Here is a 22887-nt window from a genome sequence, read left to right as displayed (position 1 = left end):
CACACATCTTTCACTTGCTCGGTTAAAGTCACACCAAGATATTTTATATTATTTGGGACTATTGTGAAGGGTGTCATTTCCTTAATTTCTTTCTCAGCCTGTTTATTCTTTGAGTAGAGGAAGGCTACTGATTTGTTTGAGTTAATTTTATACCCCCAACAGTTTGCTGAAGTTATTTATCAGGTTAAGTAGTTCTCTGGTAAAACTTTTGGGGGGTCACATAAGTATACTATTATATCATCTGCAAATAGTGATATTTTGATTTCTTCCCTTTCAATTTGTATCCCTTTGACCTCCTTTCACTGTCTGATTGCTCTGGCTAGGACTGTGTAGTCCCTGATTTTGGTGGGATTTCCTCAAGTTTCTCTCCATTTACTTTGATGTTAGCAACTGGTTTGCTATATGTGGCTTTTACTATGTTTAGGTATGGGCCTGGAATTCCTGATCTTTCCAGGACTTTTATCCTGAAGGGGTGTTGAATTTTGTCAAATGCTTTTTCAGCATCTAATGAAATGACTATGTGGTTCTTATCTCTGAGTTTGTTTATATAGTGGATTACATTGATGGATTTCCATATATTAAACCATCCCTGAATCCCTGGGATGAAACCTACTTGATTATGATGGATGATCGTTTTGATGTGTTCTTGGATTCAGTTTGCAAGAATTTTATTGAGTATTTTTGCATCGATATTCATAAGGGAAATTGGTCTGAAGTTATCTTTCTTTGTTGGGTCTTTGTGTGGTTTTGGTATAAGATTAATTGTGGCTTCATAGAAGGAATTTGGTAGTCCTCCGTCTGTTTCAATTTTGTGGAATAGTTTGGATAATATTGGTATGAGGTCTTCTATGAAGGTTTGATAGAATTCTGCACTAAACCCGTCTGGACCTGGGCTCTTTTTGGTTGGGAGACCTTTAATGACTGCTTCTATTTCCTTAGGAGTTATGGGGTTGTTTAACTGGTTTATCTGTTCCTGATTTAACTTCAGTACCTGGTATCTGTCTAGGGAATTGTCCATTTCCTGCAGATTTTCCAGTTTTGTTGAATATAGGCTTTTGTAGTATGATCTGATGATTTTTTGAATTTCTTCTGATTCTGTAGTTATGTCTCCATTTTCATTTCTGATTTTGTTAATTTGGACACACTCTCTGTGTCCTCTTGTTAATCTGGCTAAGGGTTTATCTATTTTGTTGATTTTCTCAAAGAACCAGATTTTGGTTCTGTTGATTCTTTGTATGGTCCTTTTTGTTTCTACTTGGTTGATTTCAGTCCTGAGTTTGATTATTTTCTGCCTTCTACTCCTCTTGGGTGTATTTGCTTCTTTTTGTTCTAGAGCTTTTAGGTGTACTGTCAAGCTGCTGACATATGCTCTCCCCTGTTTCTTTTTGCAGGCACTCAGACCTATGATTTTTTTCCTGAGCTCCACTTTCATTGCGTCCCATACGTTTGGGAATGTTGCATCTTCATTTTCATTAAATGCTAAGAAGTCTTTAATTTTTTTTCTTTATTTCTTCCTTGACCAAGTTGTCATTGTAGAGCATTGTTCAACTTCCATGGAAACTTGGGCTTTCTGTCATTATTTTTGTTATTGAAGACCAGTCTTAGTGCGTGGTGGTCTGATAGGATGCATCATTTCAATCTTCCTGTATCTGTTGAAGCCTGTTTTATCACCAATTATATGATCGGTTTTGAAGAAGGTTCCATAAGGTGCTGAGAAGAAGTTATATCCTTTGATTTAGGGTGGAATATTTTATAAATGTCTGTTAAATCCATTTGGTTCATAACTTCTGTTAGTTTCTCTATGTCTTTTTTAAATTTCTGTTTCTATGATCTTTGGATTGATGAGAGTGAGGTGTTGAAATCACCTAGTATTATTGTGTGAGGTGCAATGTGTGCTTTTAGCTTTAGTAAGGTTTCTTTTATGAATGTAGGTGCCCTTGCATTTGGAGCATAGATATTTAGGATCGAGAGTTCATCTTGGTGGATTTTTCCTTTGATGAATATGAAGTTTCCTCCCTTATCTTGTTTTGGTGACTTTTGGTTGAATGTCAATTTTACTTGATATTAGAATGTCAACTCCAGCTTGTTTCTTCGGGCGATTTGCTTGGAAAATTTGTTTTCCAGCCATTTATTCTGAGGTAGTGTCTGTCTTTGTCTCTGAGGTGTGTTTCATGCATTTAGCAAAATGCTGGGTCCTCTTTTACGTATCCAGTCTGTTAGTCTATGTCTTTTTATTGGGGAATTGAGTCAAATGATTTTGAGAGCTATTAAAGAATAGTGATTATTTCTTCCTGTTATTTTTGTTGTTAGAGGTGGAATTATGTTTGTCTCTCGTTTGGTTTTATTGCAAGCAAATTATATTCTTGCTATCTGTAAGGTGTAGTATCTCTTTTTGTGTTGGAGTTTCCCATCTATTATCCCTTGTAGGGCTAGATTTGGAGAAAGATACTGTGTAAATTTGGTTTTGTCATGGAATATCTTGGTTTCTGCATCTATGTACAGTATCTACAGTAACCTGGACTGGCATTTGTGTTCTCTTAGCGTCTGTATGACATCTGTCCAGGATCTTCTGGCTTTCATAGTGTCTGGTGAGAAATCTGGTGTAAATCTTATGTCTGCCTTTATATGTCACTTGACCTTTTTCTGTTACTGCTTTTAATATTCTTTCTTTGTTTTGTGCATTTGGTGTTTTAACTATTATGTGATGGGAGGAATTTCTCTTCTGTTCCAGGAATGTATTTGGAGTTCTGTAGGCTTCTTTTATGTTTATGAGCATCCCTTTCTTTAGGTTAGGGACATTTTCTTCTATCATTTTGTTGAATATATTTACTGGCCCTTTAAGTTGGGAGTCTTCAGTTTCATCTATACCTATTATCCTTAAGTTTGATCTTCCCACTGAGTCTGGATTTCCTGTATGTTTTGGGCTAGGAGCTTTTAGCCCTTTACATTATCTTTGACAGTTGTAGCGATGATTTTTTATGCTATTTTCTGCCCCTGAGATTCTCTCTTCTATCTCTTGTATTCTGTTGGTGATGCTTGTATCTACAGCTCCTTTTCTCTTCCTTTGGTTTTGTATATACAGGGTTTTCTCTCTTTGTGCTTTCTTTATTGTTTCTATTTCCATTTTCAATTCCTTCACCTGTTTGGTTGTGTTTTCCTGTAATTCTTTCAGGGATTTTTGTGTTTCCTCTCTAAGGGCTTCTACTTGTTTAGTTGTGTGCGCTTGCCTCTAGCCATTGGGTTGTCTCTGGTGTTCGCTTGTCTTGCTGTTTCTTAGAGTGTCTTGACCCTGCTGCAGGCCTCTGTGTCAGCACTCCTGTAGAACTGTTTTCCTGTCTTTTTTTTTTTAATTCAGCTTTTCCTGAGAACAGGTGCTCTGATTTCAGGTGTGTCTGACCTCCTGGAGACTGTCTTCCAGCTCTAGGCGCATGCAGGCATCAAAGGGTCCTGCCCCTGTTTGTTCCTAAGTACTTGCACCCAGCAGGCACAGTTGGCACTGTGTGATTCTCTATTGGGTGTAGACTTTGGGCAGAGGGTAACCTCCTCTGACTGCTCAGGTGTATCTACACTTCTGAGGGTCCAGCTCTCTCCCCGACCCGATTTGGGTGCAGGAGCTGTTTGGCCAGTTCAGTTTGGTCCTGGGTGCAGACCAGAACCTTGGGTACCAGCGACTGTCTGTTCCTATATCCCTGTGTCCAGAGGCAGTGTGCAGTTTCCCTTTGGACCAGGCATGTGGGAAGACGTGTGCAGAGGTGGCAGTCTGTCCTGCAGTCTCAGGATGTCTGCACTCCTGGGTGCTCTCTTCCACCACAGGATTTGGGTGTAGGGAACTGTGAATGGTAACAGTTCACTTCCAGGCAGAGCCAGAAACCGGAAGTGCACTGACACAAAGGACTTCTGACTCTGTGTATCCTGAATCCACCAGGCAGGTCACTCGGTAGCAGAAAAGTGGGTCTTCCTTCTGCTTTCAGCTGTGGCGTCGCTTCTGGAGACTGTCTTCCAGCTCTAGTCGCAGGCAGGAATCAAATAGTCCTGCCCCTGATTGCTCATAGGTCCTTGCACACAGAGGACACAGTTGGCACTATGCGATTCCCTCTTGGGTCTTGACTGTGGGCAGTGGGTCGTCTCCTCTGTCTTCTGTGGTTGTCAGGCAGGTTCCGGGATTAGTAAATGCGAAAGCACTTGGTGAGCATGCATTTGCCATTGCAGTTCACTAGTCAGAACATGCTGATTCACTTCTGTAGCGGCAAATAATAAAAATAGTAAAATTGACCGATCACCATGCCACACTACCTTCTTTTACTCTCTGTCTCTGACGGTCTCTCTGCCTCTATAGCTAGCCCCACGGTGGCTGCCCTCTTGCGACTTTCTTCACATTCCCAGCCTCCCATTAAATCAAAACTCTAGAAGCTTGTAATTTATCAATTAGATTTATATCAGTAAATTCTTACTCCACAAAACATCCACGCAATAAACTCAGAGCCAATTGATACTGATATAAACTGCCCACCTAGGTAAGACAAATTGTCTTATAATAATCCATCTCTTATATGATATTCATAGCTATCTGTGGCTAATTAAAGCCACAGGGGGGTGGGTCATCCTTCTCTCCTCTTTTCCTTTCCTATCCTGCCTTACAAAAACTCTGTTCTCGACTTCCTTTTCACTGCCCAATCACAGGACTTGCCTTATCTTGTGCCTGCCCTCACCAGCACATAAACATTGATCCCCATTTCACCCCTTCTGTCTAATTAAAAAAGGAACCTTTCTCTCAAATGTTAGCTGAGCACAAATACGACCATTCTTTAAGTTATAAAGTATAAAAAGCACATATCACCCAGTCTGTCATTTTTGTTAATTAACTAGTACATTCTGTTATCTATCCTACCGTAAGAGAGGCTTAAAAATCTATGTGTTATGTCTTGGCTAGCTTATATACTCTCTGAAAACTATCCAATTAAATATGCATTCTCAATGTTAAATAGCCTTGTGGGCTCTGAGACTATAATTAGAATGATCAATACTATCTGAAAATATAGGAAGCCTAATACAGCTTCTAGAACAGAGACAAGCTGTAGAGACAACTGCTTACCTATACAATCCCCTGTTAGCAACACAAAAGAGTATTAGTCTTCAGGCTTCTGGCCCAGGATCTTCTGACAGACGTTTGTAACAGAATTTTGAAGGACTGATTATTCTGACTTGGCAGAGATTTTCAGTCGACTATTCTGTATAGTGTGTCCTTTTCTGGACAGTATTTTGTCTGTAATGAAATAGGCAATGTCTGTCCAGTGGCTGCTTAGCCACAATATATTATCTCACCTAGAATTAGAGATGCTCAGTTTCTCCTTTGAATTCACAAAAGGGGAGCTGCTAGGAGCAGATATGTCTCAGCAACAAAAGAATAAGTACCATTAATTGTCACATTTTGTGTATTTTCTGATGTTTTTGAAAACCATCTATGTAATCTGGACTGTTGTCCATTAAGTACTCTTGAAAACACCCTAACAGTAAACTCAGAGCCATGAATTTGCTTTCTGGCCCTGTTCAGTCATGTGAAATCAAATTGTAAAGGCGGTTATAGGACTTGGTCTAAGCCTTGTGTTCTTTTTTTTTTTTTTTTTCATTTTTTTTCAAGAGGGATTTCTTTTCTATCTTTTTTGTTTTGTTTTGTTTTTCCATCTTTATTAAATTGGGTATTTCTTATTTACATTTCAAATGTTATTCCCTTTCCTGGTTTCCAGGCCAACATCCCCCTAACCCCTCCCCTTCTCCTTCTATATGGGTGTTCCCCTCCCCATCCTCCCCCCATTACTGCCCTCCCCTCACGAATCCCGTTCACTGGGGGTCCAGCCTTGGCTTCCCCTTCCACTGGTGCTCTTACTAGGCTATTCATTGCTACCTATGAGGTTGGAGCCCAGGGTCAGTCCATGTATAGTCTTTGGGTACTTAAGCCTTGTATTCTTAAATGTATTGTATAGGCACAATGCCTGTACAAGAGTAACAATATTATTTTCAATTTTATATCAATAACAAATTCCTACCAATGAAAACCTTAAATTTTTATCAAATAAATTCTGTACCAATGTAAGATTCTAACTTCAACTTAGTAACAAATATAAGGATTTCTACCAGGTGAGATTATGGCTGCATAATCAATTCTAGCTAAGTTCTGCCTGTTAAATTATGACCATTTCTAAATTCCCCAGAAAGACAACCTCAGAACAACTACCCTCAGCCCCCAAGTCTAGGACACTGGGTCGGAGGCTGAATATGGGCATTGAGATATCTCGAAGGGGGTGGGGGTGGGGGAAGATAGGGGAGTTTTTCCTCATTGAGAAGGCCACCCAAGGTCTCTGATGTCTGTCCTGACTGAAGTCCCTGAGATCAGGAGTCCAAGCAGGCCAGTTCACATGTCTCATAATGAGACCTATCAAAGCTGTACATTCTTTAATATATAAATCTCAAAACACAATTTTAGTATCATTAAGATATCTGTATGGATTGTATTAGTCTGTGTAGGTTGCACAGACTGGTTAGGATGAAATTCTGTTCTTTTTTTTTTTTTTTTTTCTTTCTCGAATCTAGTTCTTTCGAAGTCTCCCTCTATCAAATCTTATCCACACAGCTCTGGAAGGTGTCCTAGTCACCTATTTTAAAAATACAGGAAGTCCCCCACCCGCGGATCCCAGCCCGCAGCAGCTCTCTGCTCCCAGACCCGGTGAGAGAGAAACCCAACCGCCTGGTCAGGTGGGCACTCCTGAGGCTGCAGAGCGGAAGAGACCACCAACACTGCTCACCCCTGCCCACATCCCTGGCCCAAGAGGAAACTGTATAAGGCCTCTGGGCTCCCGTGGGGGAGGGCCCAGGAGCGGCAGGACCCCACCGGACCCTGAAGGAAACAGACCGGATAAACAGTTCTCTGCACCCAAATCCCGTGGGAGGGAGAGCTAAACCTTCAGAGAGGCGGACAAGCCTGGGAAACCAGAAGAGACTGCTCCCTGCACACACATCTCGGACGCCAGAGGAAAAAGCCAAAGACCATCTGGAACCCTGGTGCACTGAAGCTCCCGGAAGGGGCGGCACAGGTCTTCCTGGTTGCTGCCGCTGCAGAGAGCCCCTGGGCAGCACCCCACGAGCAAACCTGAGCCTCGGGACCACAGGTAAGACCAAATTTTCTGCTGCAAGAAAGCTGCCTGGTGACCTCAAGACACAGGCCCACAGGAACAGCTGAAGACCTGTAGAGAGGAAAAACTACACGCCCGAAAGCAGAACACTCTGTCCCCATAACTGACTGAAAGAAAGGAAAACAGGTCTACAGCACTCCTGACACACAGGCTTATAGGACAGTCTAGCCACTGTCAGAAACAGCAGAACAAAGTAACACTAGAGATAATCTGATGGCGAGAGGCAAGCGCAGGAACCCAAGCAACAGAAACCAAGACTACATGCCATCATCGGAGCCCAATTCTCCCACCAAAACAAACATGGAATATCCAAACACACCAGAAAAGCATGATCTAGTTTCAAAATCATATTTGATCATGATGCTGGAGGACTTCAAGAAAGACATGAACACACTTAGGGAAACACAGGAAAACATTAATAAACAAGTAAAAGCCTACAGAGAGGAATCGCAAAAATCCCTGAAAGAATTCCAGGAAAACACAATCAAACAGTTGAAGGAATTAAAAATGGAAATAGAAGCAATCAAGAAAGAACACATGGAAACAACCCTGGATATAGAAAACCAAAAGAAGAGACAAGGAGCTGTAGATACAAGCTTCACCAACAGAATACAAGAGATGGAAGAGAGAATCTCAGGAGCAGAAGATTCCATAGAAATCATTGACTCAACTGTCAAAGATAATGTAAAGCGGAAAAAGCTACTGGTCCAAAACATACAGGAAATCCAGGACTCAATGAGAAGATCAAACCTAAGGATAATAAGTATAGAAGAGAGTGAAGACTCCCAGCTCAAAGGACCAGTAAATATCTTCAACAAAATCATAGAAGAAAACTTCCCTAACCTAAAAAAAGAGATACCCATAGACATACAAGAAGCCTACAGAACTCCAAATAGATTGGACCAGAAAAGAAACACCTCCCGTCACATAATTGTCAAAACACCAAACGCACAAAATAAAGAAAGAATATTAAAAGCAGTAAGGGAAAAAGGTCAAGTAACATATAAAGGGAGACCTATCAGAATCACACCAGACTTCTCGCCAGAAACTATGAAGGCCAGAAGATCCTGGACTGATGTCATACAGACACTAAGAGAACACAAATGCCAGCCCAGGTTACTGTATCCAGCAAAACTCTCAATTAACATTGATGGAGAAACCAAGATATTCCATGACAAAACCAAATTTACACAATATCTTTCTACAAATCCAGCACTACAAAGGATAATAAAGGGTAAAGCCCAACATAAGGAGGCAAGCTATACCCTAGAAGAAGCAAGAAACTAATCGTCTTGGCAACAAAACAAAGAGAATGAAAGCACACAAACATAACCTCACATCCAAATATGAATATAACGGGAAGCAATAATCACTATTCCTTAATATCTCTCAATATCAATGGCCTCAACTCCCCAATAAAAAGACATAGATTAACAAACTGGATACGCAACGAGGACCCTGCATTCTGCTGCCTACAGGAAACACACCTCAGAGACAAAGACAGACACTACCTCAGAGTGAAAGGCTGGAAAACAACTTTCCAAGCAAATGGTCAGAAGAAGCAAGCTGGAGTAGCCATTCTAATATCAAATAAAATCAATTTCCAACTAAAAGTCATCAAAAAAGATAAGGAAGGACACTTCATATTCATCAAAGGAAAAATCAACCAAGATGAACTCTCAATCCTAAATATCTATACCCCAAATACAAGGGCACCTACATACGTAAAAGAAACCTTACTAAAGCTCAAAACACACATTGCACCTCACACAATAATAGTGGGAGATTTCAACACCCCACTCTCATCAATGGACAGATCATGGAAACAGAAATTAAACAGTGATGTAGACAGACTAAGAGAAGTCATGAGCCAAATGGACTTAACGGATATTTATAGAACATTCTATCCTAAAGCAAAAGGATATACCTTCTTCTCAGCTCCTCATGGTACTTTCTCCAAAATTGACCATATAATTGGTCAAAAAACGGGCCTCAACAGGTACAGAAAGATAGAAATAATCCCATGCGTGCTATCGGACCACCACGGCCTAAAACTGGTCTTCAATAACAATAAGGGAAGAATGCCCACATATACGTGGAAATTGAACAATGCTCTACTCAATGATAACCTGGTCAAGGAAGAAATAAAGAAAGAAATTAAAAACTTTTTAGAATTTAATGAAAATGAAGATACAACATACTCAAACTTATGGGACACAATGAAAGCTGTGCTAAGAGGAAAACTCATAGCGCTGAGTGCCTGCAGAAAGAAACAGGAAAGAGCATATGTCAGCAGCTTGACAGCACACCTAAAAGCTCTAGAACAAAAAGAAGCAAATACACCCAGGAGGAGCAGAAGGCAGGAAATAATCAAACTCAGAGCTGAAATCAACCAAGTAGAAACAAAAAGGACCATAGAAAGAATCAACAGAACCAAAAGTTGGTTCTTTGAGAAAATCAACAAGATAGATAAACCCTTAGCCAGACTAACGAGAGGACACAGAGAGTGCGTCCAAATTAACAAAATCAGAAATGAAAAGGGAGACATAACTACAGATTCGGAGGAAATTCAAAAAATCATCAGATCTTACTATAAAAACCTATATTCAACAAAATTTGAAAATCTTCAGGAAATGGACAATTTCCTAGACAGATACCAGGTATCGAAGTTAAATCAGGAACAGATAAACCAGTTAAACAACCCCATAACTCCTAAGGAAATAGAAGCAGTCATTAAAGGTCTCCCAACCAAAAAGAGCCCAGGTCCAGACGGGTTTAGTGCAGAATTCTATCAAACCTTCATAGAAGACCTCATACCAATATTATCCAAACTATTCCACAAAATTGAAACAGTTGGAGCCCTACCGAATTCCTTCTACGAAACCACAATTACTCTTATACCTAAACCACACAAAGACACAACAAAGAAAGAGAACTTCAGACCAATTTCCCTTATGAATATCGATGCAAAAATACTCAATAAAATTCTGGCAAACCGAATTCAAGAGCACATCAAAACAATCATCCACCATGATCAAGTAGGCTTCATCCCAGGCATGCAGGGATGGTTTAATATACGGAAAACCATCAACGTGATCCATTATATAAACAAACTGAAAGAACAAAACCACATGATCATTTCATTAGATGCTGAGAAAGCATTTGACAAAATTCAACACCCCTTCATGATAAAAGTCCTGGAAAGAATAGGAATTCAAGGCCCATACCTAAACATAGTAAAAGCCATATACAGCAAACCAGTTGCTAACATTAAACTAAATGGAGAGAAACTTGAAGCAATCCCACTAAAATCAGGGACTAGACAAGGCTGCCCACTCTCTCCCTACTTATTCAATATAGTTCTTGAAGTTCTAGCCAGAGCAATCAGACAACAAAAGGAGATCAAAGGGATACAGATCGGAAAAGAAGAGGTCAAAATATCACTATTTGCAGATGACATGATAGTATATTTAAGTGATCCCAAAAGTTCCACCAGAGAACTACTAAAGCTGATAAACAACTTCAGCAAAGTGGCTGGGTATAAAATTAACTCAAATAAATCAGTTGCCTTCCTCTATACAAAAGAGAAACAAGCCGAGAAAGAAATTAGGGAAACGACACCCTTCATAATAGACCCAAATAATATAAAGTACCTCGGTGTGACTTTAACCAAGCAAGTAAAAGATCTGTACAATAAGAACTTCAAGACACTGAGGAAAGAAATTGAAGAAGACCTCAGAAGATGGAAAGATCTCCCATGCTCATGGATTGGCAGGATTAATATAGTAAAAATGGCCATTTTACCAAAAGCAATCTACAGATTCAATGCAATCCCCATCAAAATACCAATCCAATTCTTCAAAGAGTTAGACAGAACAATTTGCAAATTCATCTGGAATAACAAAAAACCCAGGATAGCTAAAGCTATCCTCAACAATAAAAGGACTTCAGGGGGAATCACTATCCCTGAACTCAAGCAGTATTACAGAGCAATAGTGATAAAAACTGCATGGTATTGGTACAGAGACAGACAGATAGACCAATGGAATAGAATTGAAGACCCAGAAATGAACCCACACACCTATGGTCACTTGATTTTTGACAAAGGAGCCAAAACCATCAAATGGAAAAAAGATAGCATTTTCAGCAAATGGTGCTGGTTCAACTGGAGGGCAACATGTAGAAGAATGCAGATCGATCCATGCTTATCACCCTGTACAAAGCTTAAGTCCAAGTGGATCAAGGACCTCCACATCAAACCAGACACACTCAAACTAATAGAAGAAAAACTAGGGAAGCATCTGGAACACATGGGCACTGGAAAAAATTTCCTGAACAAAACACCAATGGCTTATGCTCTAAGATCAAGAATCGACAAATGGGATCTCATAAAACTGCAAAGCTTCTGTAAGGCAAAGGACACTGTGGTTAGGACAAAACGGCAACCAACAGATTGGGAAAAGATCTTTACCAATCCTACAACAGATAGAGGCCTTATATCCAAAATATACAAAGAACTCAAGAAGTTAGACCGCAGGGAAACAAATAACCCTATTAAAAAATGGGGTTCAGAGCTAAACAAAGAATTCACAGCTGAGGAATGCCGAATGGCTGAGAAACACCTAAAGAAATGTTCAACATCTTTAGTCATAAGGGAAATGCAAATCAAAACAACCCTGAGATTTCACCTCACACCAGTGCGATTGGCTAAGATCAAAAACTCAGGTGACAGCAGATGCTGGCGAGGATGTGGAGAAAGAGGAACACTCCTCCATTGTTGGTGGGATTGCAGACTGGTAAAACCATTCTGGAAATCAGTCTGGAGGTTCCTCAGAAAATTGGACATTGAACTGCCTGAGGATCCAGCTATACCTCTCTTGGGCATATACCCAAAAGATGCCTCAACATATAAAAGAGACACGTGCTCCACTATGTTCATCGCAGCCTTATTTATAATAGCCAGAAAATGGAAAGAACCCAGATGCCCTTCAACAGAGGAATGGATACAGAAAATGTGGTACATCTACACAATGGAATATTACTCAGCTATCAAAAACAACGAGTTTATGAAATTCGTAGGCAAATGGTTGGAACTGGAAAATATCATCCTGAGTGAGCTAACCCAATCACAGAAAGACATACATGGTATGCACTCATTGATAAGTGGCTATTAGCCCAAATGCTTGAATTACCCTAGATCCCTAGAACAAACGAAACTCAAGACGGATGATCAAAATGTGAATGCTTCACTCCTTCTTTAAATGAGGAAAAAGAATACCCTTGGCAGGGAAGGGAGAGGCAAAGATTAAAACAGAGACTGAAGGAACACCCATTCAGAGCCTGCCCCACATGTGGCCCATACATATACAGCCACCCAATTAGACAAGATGGATGAAGCAAAGAAGTGCAGACCAACAGGAGCCGGATGTAGATCGCTCCTGAGAGACACAGCCAGAATACAGCAAATATAGAGGCGAATGCCAGCAGCAAACCACTGAACTGAGAATAGGTCCCCTATTGAAGGAATCAGAGAAAGAACTGGAAGAGCTTGAAGGGACTCGAGACCCCAAAAGTACAACAATGCCAAGCAACCAGAGCTTCCAGGGACTAAGCCACTACCTAAAGACTATACATGGACTGACCCTGGACTCTGACCCCATAGGTAGCAATGAATATCCTAGTAAGAGCACCAGTGGAAGGGGAAGCTCTGGGTCCTGCTAAGACTGAACCCCCAGTGAACTAGTCTATGGGGGGAGGGCGGCAATGGGGGGAGGGTTGGGAGGGGAACACCCATAAGGAAGGGGAGGGGGGAGGGGGATGTTTGCCCGGAAACCGGGAAAGGGAATAACACTCGAAATATATATAAGAAATACTCAAGTTAATAAAAAAAAAAAATTAATAAAAAAAAAAATACAAAAACAAAACCTTTTTCCTAAGTCAGCATATTCTTCAGTCAGCAACCAGAAAAGCTTGTAACTTGTATTCCCTCCCAGAGAAATAATATTATCACAAAAATCAAAATGACACCCATTTTGGCTCGAGACCCCATATGTACAACAATGCCAAGCAACCAGAGCTTCCAGGGACTAAGCCACCTAAAGACTATACATGGACTGACTGTGGTCTCTGACCTCATAGGTAGTAATGAATATCCTAGTAAGAGCACCAGTGGAAGGGGAAGCCCTGGGTCCTGCTAAGACTGAACCCCCAGTGAACGTGATTGTTGGGGGGAGGGCGGCAATGGGGGGAGGATGGGGAGGGGAACACCCATAAAGAAGGGGAGGGGGAGGGATTAGGGGGATGTTTGCCCGGAAACTGGGAAAGGGAATAACACTCGAAATGTATATAAGAAATACTCAAGTTAATAAAAAAAAATGACACCCATTTTGAAAATTAAAGCTATTTAAAATAAATGAAGTACACTAAACTGTATGAGCCTATTTTTAGGCCTGTTTTAATTTGTCATGTCAAGATATTAAACCAAAATTCCTGGGGAGCCCATGAACAAAGAATATGAGTTTCCTGTAGAAACCATCTTTAAACTTCCAATAATCCCTGCCTATAGGAGGCAGGCAGCATTTATCTCTTATGCTGTCTGCTTGGAGCCATTGCATTTTTCCCTGTACTAATTGTGAACTGTGGGCAGAATTCTTGGGTGACTCGGGCAAAATCTGTATCTTACTATAAAAACAGTTTAATTACACTTCTATTAATACCTGCTAATAAGAAGCAGGCAGCTTGTCAAACACGGATTTTAACCCAAAATTCCCATGGAGCCCACGTTAGAGAGAATTTGAGTATCCAGTACGACTTATTAGCACACTTCATCTGTATACCATCTGTCTGCTAAGCTCTCTACCTGGAGCCTTAGACCTCCACTCACAGCAACTTCTGTAATATGTATCTGTTATGCACTCTGCCTGGTGCTACAGACTTCTATTTTTTTTATTCTATTTTAGTTTCAAATCATGGACAAAATTCTCCACATAATTTAGAAAAACTCTGTATATAAATGTTTTTTAAAATCAAATAAATCAGTCTTTGAATTAAGCCACACTCTTGGCTCCTTGACCCAGAGCAGCTTGTTTCTTTTCACAGCAGGGGACCTAGAGTCTGTGAGCTGAGACTCTCCCTGTTTCTTTGTTTTAAGGTTACTGCTTGAGTCTATGGTCCCTCTGCCACCCCTCTCTCACTTAGAAAATAAGCCCTAACTTTTAGGCTGATTTGGCTCTTTGGCCCAGAGTGAAATGGTGATTGGTCACTTTTTACTATTTTTTATTATTCGCCACTGTACACTTCTATTACGCTGCTCTCGATGAAAAAGGTGGGAGAATTTTTGTCCTCTATAAAAGAATGGTTTCAAATTCTCTGCTCATATCCTAACTTATTTCACATTGTCCTTTCTTTTTGTTCTTTTTGGCTCTGAGACAGAGTTTTTCTGTGTAGCTTTGGCTACCCTCTCTCTGTAGACCACACTGGCCCACGAACTCAGAGATCTGCCTGCCTCTGCCTCCCAAGTACTAGGATTAAAGGTGTAAGCCACTATTGTCTTTTATTTTATAGTACTATATATAATAATATATAATTTAGTCTGATTAATTTTCAGAATAACAGGTTCAGGATGGTTTGAGTTTGCATACGTGTCAGTGGACTCTGACTATGTATTTCAAGTAAGTCAACAATCATATAACCATAAACAAGTGTTGTTCTTCCATCTTTTTTTATACATTTTTGTGTCCACTTGATCATCTAAACTTCAAAGACTTTTTTTCTGTTTCATTCATCTTAGATCTCTTCATCCTAGATAGGGAAAGTGACACACCCAAATAATGATTCTGCCAGTCTAGTCTGACTTTGCAAACTAGTGAGTTTTGGGGGGTTATTTACAGGAGTATAGAAGATGGGTTGCATTCTTATAGGAGTGTGGATGATCCAAAGTCCACTACATCACTCAAAGCTCTTGTGAATTCTGTTTGTCTCATGAACTTCCTGAGACTTGAATGTTGCTTACTTCTTGCTTCTGTTTATGGAATCTCATGAGCTTCCATGTTTCCTCAAAGAATAAATTACTAGACAACTCTCCAGCCCTTCCTCCAGCACTTAGATTTTTTTTCTGTCTTCTCTTTTACAGATAACTAAGCATTGAAGGGAGTGATAGAGATTCCCGTCTGTGACTATTGGGTCTCTGCCAAAGCAGCAGTCACTTGTTCTCAGGAGCTTCACTGGGGCATACAAATTTCTCAAATACATCTTATTTGCAAAAGAGAGTTTCTGTCCATGAACAGTTGGGAGCTGATAGCAGGAGTATTCTATGGGTACAAACACAAATGTGTAGAAGTAGCTTGTCAGGCACATTATATTCATTCAACAAAACAGCAGCAACTTCTTCTCCACTTTGGCCTATGACCTCCCATTTGCCCTGGCTTAACATACCAGATACGAATTTCCCCCTATGGAATAGGACTTAAATTCAGTTGGAAAACTAATTGTTTTACTCATAACCATTCCATTATTATACTGGTAGACTCATCCTGCCTGGCATTTTGGTAATATAGCACACTTTGGCTAACTCCTGGATTGCTAGTTTTATTACAGCCCCCAGATAGTACATTATTTGAGGAAGACAACTCAAGCTTTACTTCAGGTAGACAACTTTAGTCAGGTTCCGTTTCTTCCAACCTGTTTTTATATTGGAGCTGGAGGGTTTATAGATTGAATAAGATAACTGACTAGCAAATACTTTGAGAAGCTGATGCTATCTCACTGTTCTCAGAGGTAGCTAATTATGTATATAAGTATGTATGTATGTATGCATGCATGTAGATATGTGTGTGTATATCTAGATATTCTTTTAATTTCAGGATTAAGAATTGTTGTTGTAAAAATATAAAAAATAAAAGTCTTTTATTCCGCTCTAGGTGCAGAACTATAGTGCCCCAAGATATCTGGTAGATATCTTGCCAGAAGCACATATTCCAATTCCATGGCAGCCCAGACTAGCTGCCCCACACTCCCTTACACTTAAATCTGCACATGAAAGAACACACAACACAATAACCTTTGACCCAATTGATAAGATATAATTGCCCACTTAAACATACAAAGCCCAGTATCATCCGTCCCTTAAGAATATTAATAACAACCTGTAAATGCACAGAGTGGAATCTTAGCATCAGCTTCCATTTTCTCTCTGCCGTGACTGCCCCCCCCCTCTCCTTCTGTCTCTTCCTCTTTCCATTCCAGCCTCCTCCTCTTCCTTCAGACTTCTCTCCCGCCCATCCTTCCTTCTTGTCCAATGACAGGCCTCCTTCTATCCTGTACCTGCCCACACCTATATTTTACAAATTAAATGGGGAAAAGGTTCTGGTGAAGTCACCTGAGTCCTGAGTATGTGACTGTACAGCTGTCCTTGGGACAGTGGGATTAGCATCAAAATACAGATAACTCCAGGGCAAACCACAGCAAGAAAGTTTTTATTTCTTCTTTGAAAATTTCACACCGTGTATTTGAACCCCATTAACCAACTTCTCATCCTAACTCCTCCTAGGTTGACCTCCACCTCCCTACCCCTAATTTTATGTACTTTGATTTTTATGTGTGTGTTAATTTTGTTAGTGTTGTCCATTACTTCAATTTGTGCTGCCCATTTACATACTTCTGGTTGGGGAGTCATGATTGGAGCATCTTCAACCTATCAGGAGCCACACCCTTAATGAAAACTAACTTTCCTCTGCCAGAGGCTATTAAGCTCTCCATAGTTCCTCGTTTTGGGTTCAGGCTTAAGATTCCCTTCCCGCTCTATGCTACATTGCCGACTAGCGTAAGTTTGTGCAAGTCTTGTACACACAACTGGAACTACCGAGTTTATGAGGACAGCAGTATTGTCACAGTGAGAAGATAGTTTTCCTCTACTGATGGCTCTTAAAGTATTAAAATTGAGGGCTGGAGAGATGGCTCAGCGGTTAAGAGCACCGACTGCTCCTCCAGAGGTCCTGAGTTCAACTCCCAGCAACCACATGGTGGCTCGCAACCATCTGTAATGGGATTGGATGCCCTCTACTGGTGTGTCCGAAGACAGCTACAATGTACTCATATAAATAAAATAAATTTTAAAAAAAGTATTAAAATTGAGAAGGTCCCTAAGTAATGGTTTCTGGGAATTATTCAACCTATTTCCTGGATGATGTGATATTTTGGGTAAGTGCTCCAACATCTATCAAAAACATCGTCTTATTAACATCGAAATGACCTTTTTTTGTACCATTTATCAACCTGCAAACAATATTCTTTATATACTGAATGTCTCTTGTATTCAGATCTTTTGTGCCCAAATTAGGAGCTTGCCTTCAACACATAACTTGACAGACCTTATTACATGCTTTTTCTCTTTGAGGTAAATAGAAATGAACCTGCTTTGTTTTATTCTGCAAAGGCATTCTTTATTCCCTGCTAGAACTGGTGGGCTCTGCCCAGAGGACAGGACTGTGCTGTCCCTTCCCTGCTGCTGTGGTCACCAGTGCTAATAACTATCTCAGTATCATATGTCTGCCTAGTTACCAAGGAAGCTGTGGTGTTCAGCACATGACCATAGTTAACATAAAATAAAGGTATTTGGTGCTGTGGACCTTGAGAAGAATCCGTCTTGTTTGGAATATTGTTAGGACATACTATAACACTGTTCCATAATAATGTGGTTCATCTTTCGTTTTTGTATTTTAATGATAGAGTCATAGGTTTTGGTTTCCTATTACTATTTGCGTGTTTTTGTAATTGTTTTCCTTTTATGAATTCAGGATTTCTGTATACTCTAAGCTAATCACTGGGTATCTGTTACCTTTTACTACCAGAATAGGTAGTTCTGTATTCCTGGTGTGCTGTACATCAAGTATTGTGGCTACAAGGCCAGGGACCTGTGGCAGCTGACTATCCCTGTGGCAGGGACTTTAGCTGGGTGGCCAGTACTCAGCAATGCAGCAGGTCATGAATCCTTAGACAGGCCTACAGTCAGGAAGATGAAGGACAGATGGCACTTCTACAGTATTTGGTATAAATCCCTAATAGAAGCATAGGTTTTTGAACATATTTTGAAAATATGTCTAAACATACTCCAAGCAGCAGCTTGAGATTCTGCCTGTTCATGTCCTTTTCTTTTTGTTTTGTTTTTTTTTAAATTTATTTATTTTATGTATGAGCACACTGTAGCTGTCTTCAGACACACCTGAAGAGGGCATCAGATCCCATTGCAGATGGTTGTTAGCCAACATGTGGTTGCTGGGAGTTGAACTCAGGACCTCTGGAAGAGCAGTCAGTGCTCCTAACCACTGAGCCATCTCCAGCCCTCATGTCCTTTTCTAACTCCATTTCCTTCCTGTCCTCAAAAGAGTGAGACAGGTACAAACCATGAGAAAGAGTCCTTATGAACAGTGCTGTGACACATTGGTGGGCCAGCTCAGTGTGCAAGTCTATACTCTAGCACTTAGTCAGGGGAATGGACAGGAACCTTCAGATAAAACAAATGATTGAAGCTGAAGTGAGAGAAGAAGTAGCAATGGAAATGAAACTGAATAACTTTAAACTTGGCCTTGGACCTTCACTGGTGATACTCGGTGTCATTTCTAGGTCTGTTTTTGTTATTCTGAATTAATTTTCTATGTTAAATTTTAGCAACAGAGAAAGATAAAATATATGCCTTACCTGTAACTGATAGCACATGTTAATCTTTGCTTCTGTGCTTCTATATGTGTGTTGTAGTAGGAACAGTAAGTCAGATTGGTTTGAAATCTCCCAGTTACCCTTCTGAGCGGTCTGTGTCTCCGCAGAGACATGGCCTACTGTCATGTATTTTGTCCTCCCTTACTATGTTTTTAAATTCCTCCCAGCTAACCTCCCTCCTTTCCCCTTTCCATTTTGTTGCCTGAGTTACCCAAAGTAGCTTTTAACTCACAATATTCTTATCTTGGTCCCTCAAGTAGCTAGGATTACAGATGAGATCTATCACACCCAACATGGAACTCTGCAAAGATTTTGTGAGGACTATTTCATATGCCTCATACCACTCCAACCACTCGATCTTATTAGTTGAATCACCAGGACCACACACAACTGCCAGTTCTTTGAACTTTTTTCATTGGTACAAGGTGCTTGTTGATAAATATTGTTGCATTGGTTCTCCTTGGTCTATCTCCTCTAATTCTCTCTGATGTTCACTGGTGCAAGTGGCACGATCTGTTTCATAGATGAGACAATTGAGAAGATGAAATCTATATAATTGGCTGACCTTTTAAGGGAGGCAATACTGGAATCCAGATCACCTTCTACTCTTCTAAATTCATACCCCAAATGTCCAGCAATCCATTAACATTCTTGTAGGAGTTACCTTTCTTTCCTGTTCCTGGTGTACAGTATCTAACAGAAGCAGTTGAAGCAGTTATAGATTCTGCAGGAATGCTCTAATTGTTTTTATTTGTTTGTTTGTTTCTCTTCTGTCTTCTAGGCAGAAAATCTGGTGTATTAACTGTGAAAATTCTAGAACTACATGAAGAATGCACCATGCAAGTTGCAGTATGTGAGCAGTTAGCAGGGCCGCCAATCACCAGCGCTCCTAGAGGAACAGCTACTAGACCTGGAGCCTACCTGAAGGTTCTCTTTACCAGAGAAACTGCAAATCACTTAATGGGGCAGCCCCAGGACATCATTTACATCTTCCCTCCTTGGTGAGTAAAGAACTGAGTCTACCAGCCATCGGCTGGACATCTGTCTTCCCTCCTTGGTGAGGTTAAAGAACTGAGTCTACCATCCATCAGCTAGACATCTGTCTCATAAGTAGAAGACATTTTTTACAAAAATGCTTGTGACTTTATTAGAAAAGCGCTAAGTGAGGAAAGCCAGGATCGACCAACTATAGGGTTTATATGACAGAAGTACTGAATGTATCCTTCTCCTAGCAGAGGTTTTATAACTTGGACTTAGATCTTATTTGACAATAGGTTAATACAGATTAATTTTTCATTTTCTAACCAGTCATTTAAGGTGGAAGTATAAAAAGAATGGATTAAAACATAATATAGTTTAAACTGCAGGAGCATAAATAATCATTACTGGGTCAGAATGTATCAATAAAATGCTAATGCTTGCTTTCTTTTGTGAGTTGTATTAGTTTTTATTAAGAAAACGTCAACTTTATTGCTTTTGATGGAAATTAATTATTAACCTTATTAGTTATTGTAAAGAGTTTTATTTATGAGATTCTTAGAGTATGTGTTGGCTACAGATGTTAAACATTAATCTTGCCTTCCATAGGAGGTCTTTCTAGAGCATCATAGCCAGTGGTCATTTATAGTATGCAGTGACTTCTTCATGGTTCATAGAATCACTTCTCAAACGCCTCGGCTGCCTGTGGATACGGCTCCTAGCTTGTTTCCTTCTTATACCTTTCCTCGTTCTTTTCACCTCAGTATTTTTGTTGGAGGTGGGGGTACTTTTTGCTACATAATTGGAGTATAGACTTAAAAGAACAGTTGCAGAAAGTCTTGTATTTGCTCCAAAAATGGCATGTGAAGTCTAAGCTTTTTTTAATGCTATGCTATGCTGTAAGAGATGGATTTTTTTTCTCAAGGAAGAGAATCCAGATGCTTGTGCTAGCCAGGCCACATGGCAGCATAATTTAATGCTGCCTGCCAATGGACCTTTCAGCAAACCTACAGACATGAAAATCATTGAAATAAAGGTAATGTTATGTATTTCCTTAGAGTCCCTTGCCATTTCTGTCTTAAGATGGCCACCTCAAAAGAAAGCAGGGTTAGGAATCAAGCTCAGTGCTGAAGCTTGCACACACAGGACTTTGTTTAGTCTCTAGCACTGGCAGAGAGTAGAAGGCTGGTAGGTAAGAGGGACCGAGGGAGAATGGGAGAGGAGGGGGGGACAAGTTAGACAATCAGTCCAATCAGTAACTACAAACGCATGAAAAAGGTTGTCCTTCTAAGTGTTAGTGAAGCCCAACAGGACACGGCATGTGGATGTTCCTAAACAGTACTAAGACCTTCCGTGCATTACCTTCTTTTCTCTAAATGCCGTGGTTAACTCTTCATCATAATTAATTTTCTAGTTCTGTGACATGACACCAAGAAAGCATAAAAAAATGTTCCTTTGAGGCTTGTAGTTTCACAGAATGTGAGTTCATGGCCGTCACGGTGGAGAACATGGCAGGCAGGCAGGCATGGTGCTGACACGGTAGCTGAGAGCTCACATACAGAGACAGCCACAAGACAGACGCAGAATGGAAGGAGTCTATTGAAGCTTCAAAGTTCACCACCAGTGACACGCCGTCTCCCACAAGCCCACATCTTCTAATTCTCCACTATCAGTTCTACCAACTAGAGGCGAAGTATTCAAGTGTGTGAGCGCATGCAGGCCATTCTCGTTCAAGCTACCATACCCTTAAAATCTAAACGGCCTAATTAGCAATCAACATGACATGAATCAAATTATTTGCTGCATATTTCTGAAATGTACTGTAATTGTGTTCAATGATAGTGATATATACATCTCCATTTCTAAAACAATTCCCTATCACAAAAACAGGTCTTTAGTCAAGGTTCTCGAGGAAAGAAGTCATAAAATTGCTAAACAGGTGGCACAGTCCTGGTGTGCCAGTCTGCGAGCAGAACTACTCAGGTCTGCTGGGCTGTGAGAGCAGAACTACTCAGGTCTGCTGGGCTGTGAGAGCAGAACTTCTCAGGTCTGCTGGGCTGTGAGAGCAGAGCTTCTCAGGTCTGCTGGGCTGTGAGAGCAGTACTACCTTTTACCTTGGTCTCCTCTCATTAGCAGCAGTTAAGTTCCCAGTAGCTGCTTAGTCTGTTAGGCTCCTTAACAAAATGCTACATTATCTAGTTAAACAATAGATATTAATTTCTTCTAGTTATAGATGATGATGCTCAAGGTCAAGGTACCAGCAAGACTGATTTATTTGGAATCTTCTCTCCTTGGTTGTTGAAACATAATTAACTTGGCATAATTTTCCAGGATGTTTTTTGCATCTATCTATCCCTGATATCTATCCATGCATAGATATCTCAATCTTTTAAGGACCTGTCAAAAATGAGCACAACATGCAGGACTCACCTTTACATTTTAGTGCCCTGGGGCTGGGGCTTCAACACAGGAGTTTCATAGGGGCCTAACTAAGTCTTTATCCCAATCATGAGAGCAACCCCATTTCCTGCTGAGTAGTTTAATTCATCAGCCAGGTAAATCAGCTGATTTTTCTGTCTCTACATGGCCCAAAGGATCTTAAATAACAATGTTCTAAATAGCTTTCTGGATTGTATTATATATTATTTTATGGAGACTTAGAATTTTATAACATTTTTAAAATTACACATATGTATATGTGCCTGTGTGGATTTGGAGAGTATGTGAGCATACGAGTGCAGTTTTCCTCACAGGTCAGAAGAGGGAATCAGAGCCCTGAGAACTGCCTCACAACTGTTACAGGCCATTATGAGCCACTCTACCTCAGAGCTGGGAATCTAACTTGGGTCTTCTGAAACAGCAATAAGAATTCTTAATTCCTGAGCCATCTTTTTACCTTTTCAAATCGCAATGGTCTCTCTCTGTTACAAAGAGAAAATTTCTTCATAAGGTTATAAGGACAAATGTTTATAGATTATTATTAGGAACTATGCTATTTTAATAAAATGAT

At 40.3% G+C, this 22887-nt stretch overlaps 1 protein-coding gene across 14 annotated transcripts in view; it reads left to right on the top strand.

The window, feature by feature from the left end:
- The window catches only part of Spidr (scaffold protein involved in DNA repair), a 236145-nt gene that overhangs the window by 87881 nt on the left and 125377 nt on the right, over positions 1-22887 (top strand). For all 14 annotated transcript variants that reach the window (XR_015632854.1, XR_015632855.1, XM_087576797.1 and 11 more), the window contains 1 exon segment: positions 19681-19900. Coding sequence is in view for 12 of the 14 variants with exons in the window: in XM_087576794.1 (XP_087432920.1) it covers positions 19681-19900 (220 nt within the window). In the remaining 2 variants the exon portion in view is untranslated.

Source organism: Rattus norvegicus, chromosome 11, assembly GCF_021556685.1.
Source record: "Rattus norvegicus strain SHRSP/BbbUtx chromosome 11, alternate assembly SHRSP_T2T, whole genome shotgun sequence".
Lineage (NCBI taxonomy): Eukaryota > Metazoa > Chordata > Mammalia > Rodentia > Muridae > Rattus > Rattus norvegicus.
Note: the sequence above shows the minus strand (reverse complement) of the source record. Positions and strands in the feature narration are given on the sequence as shown.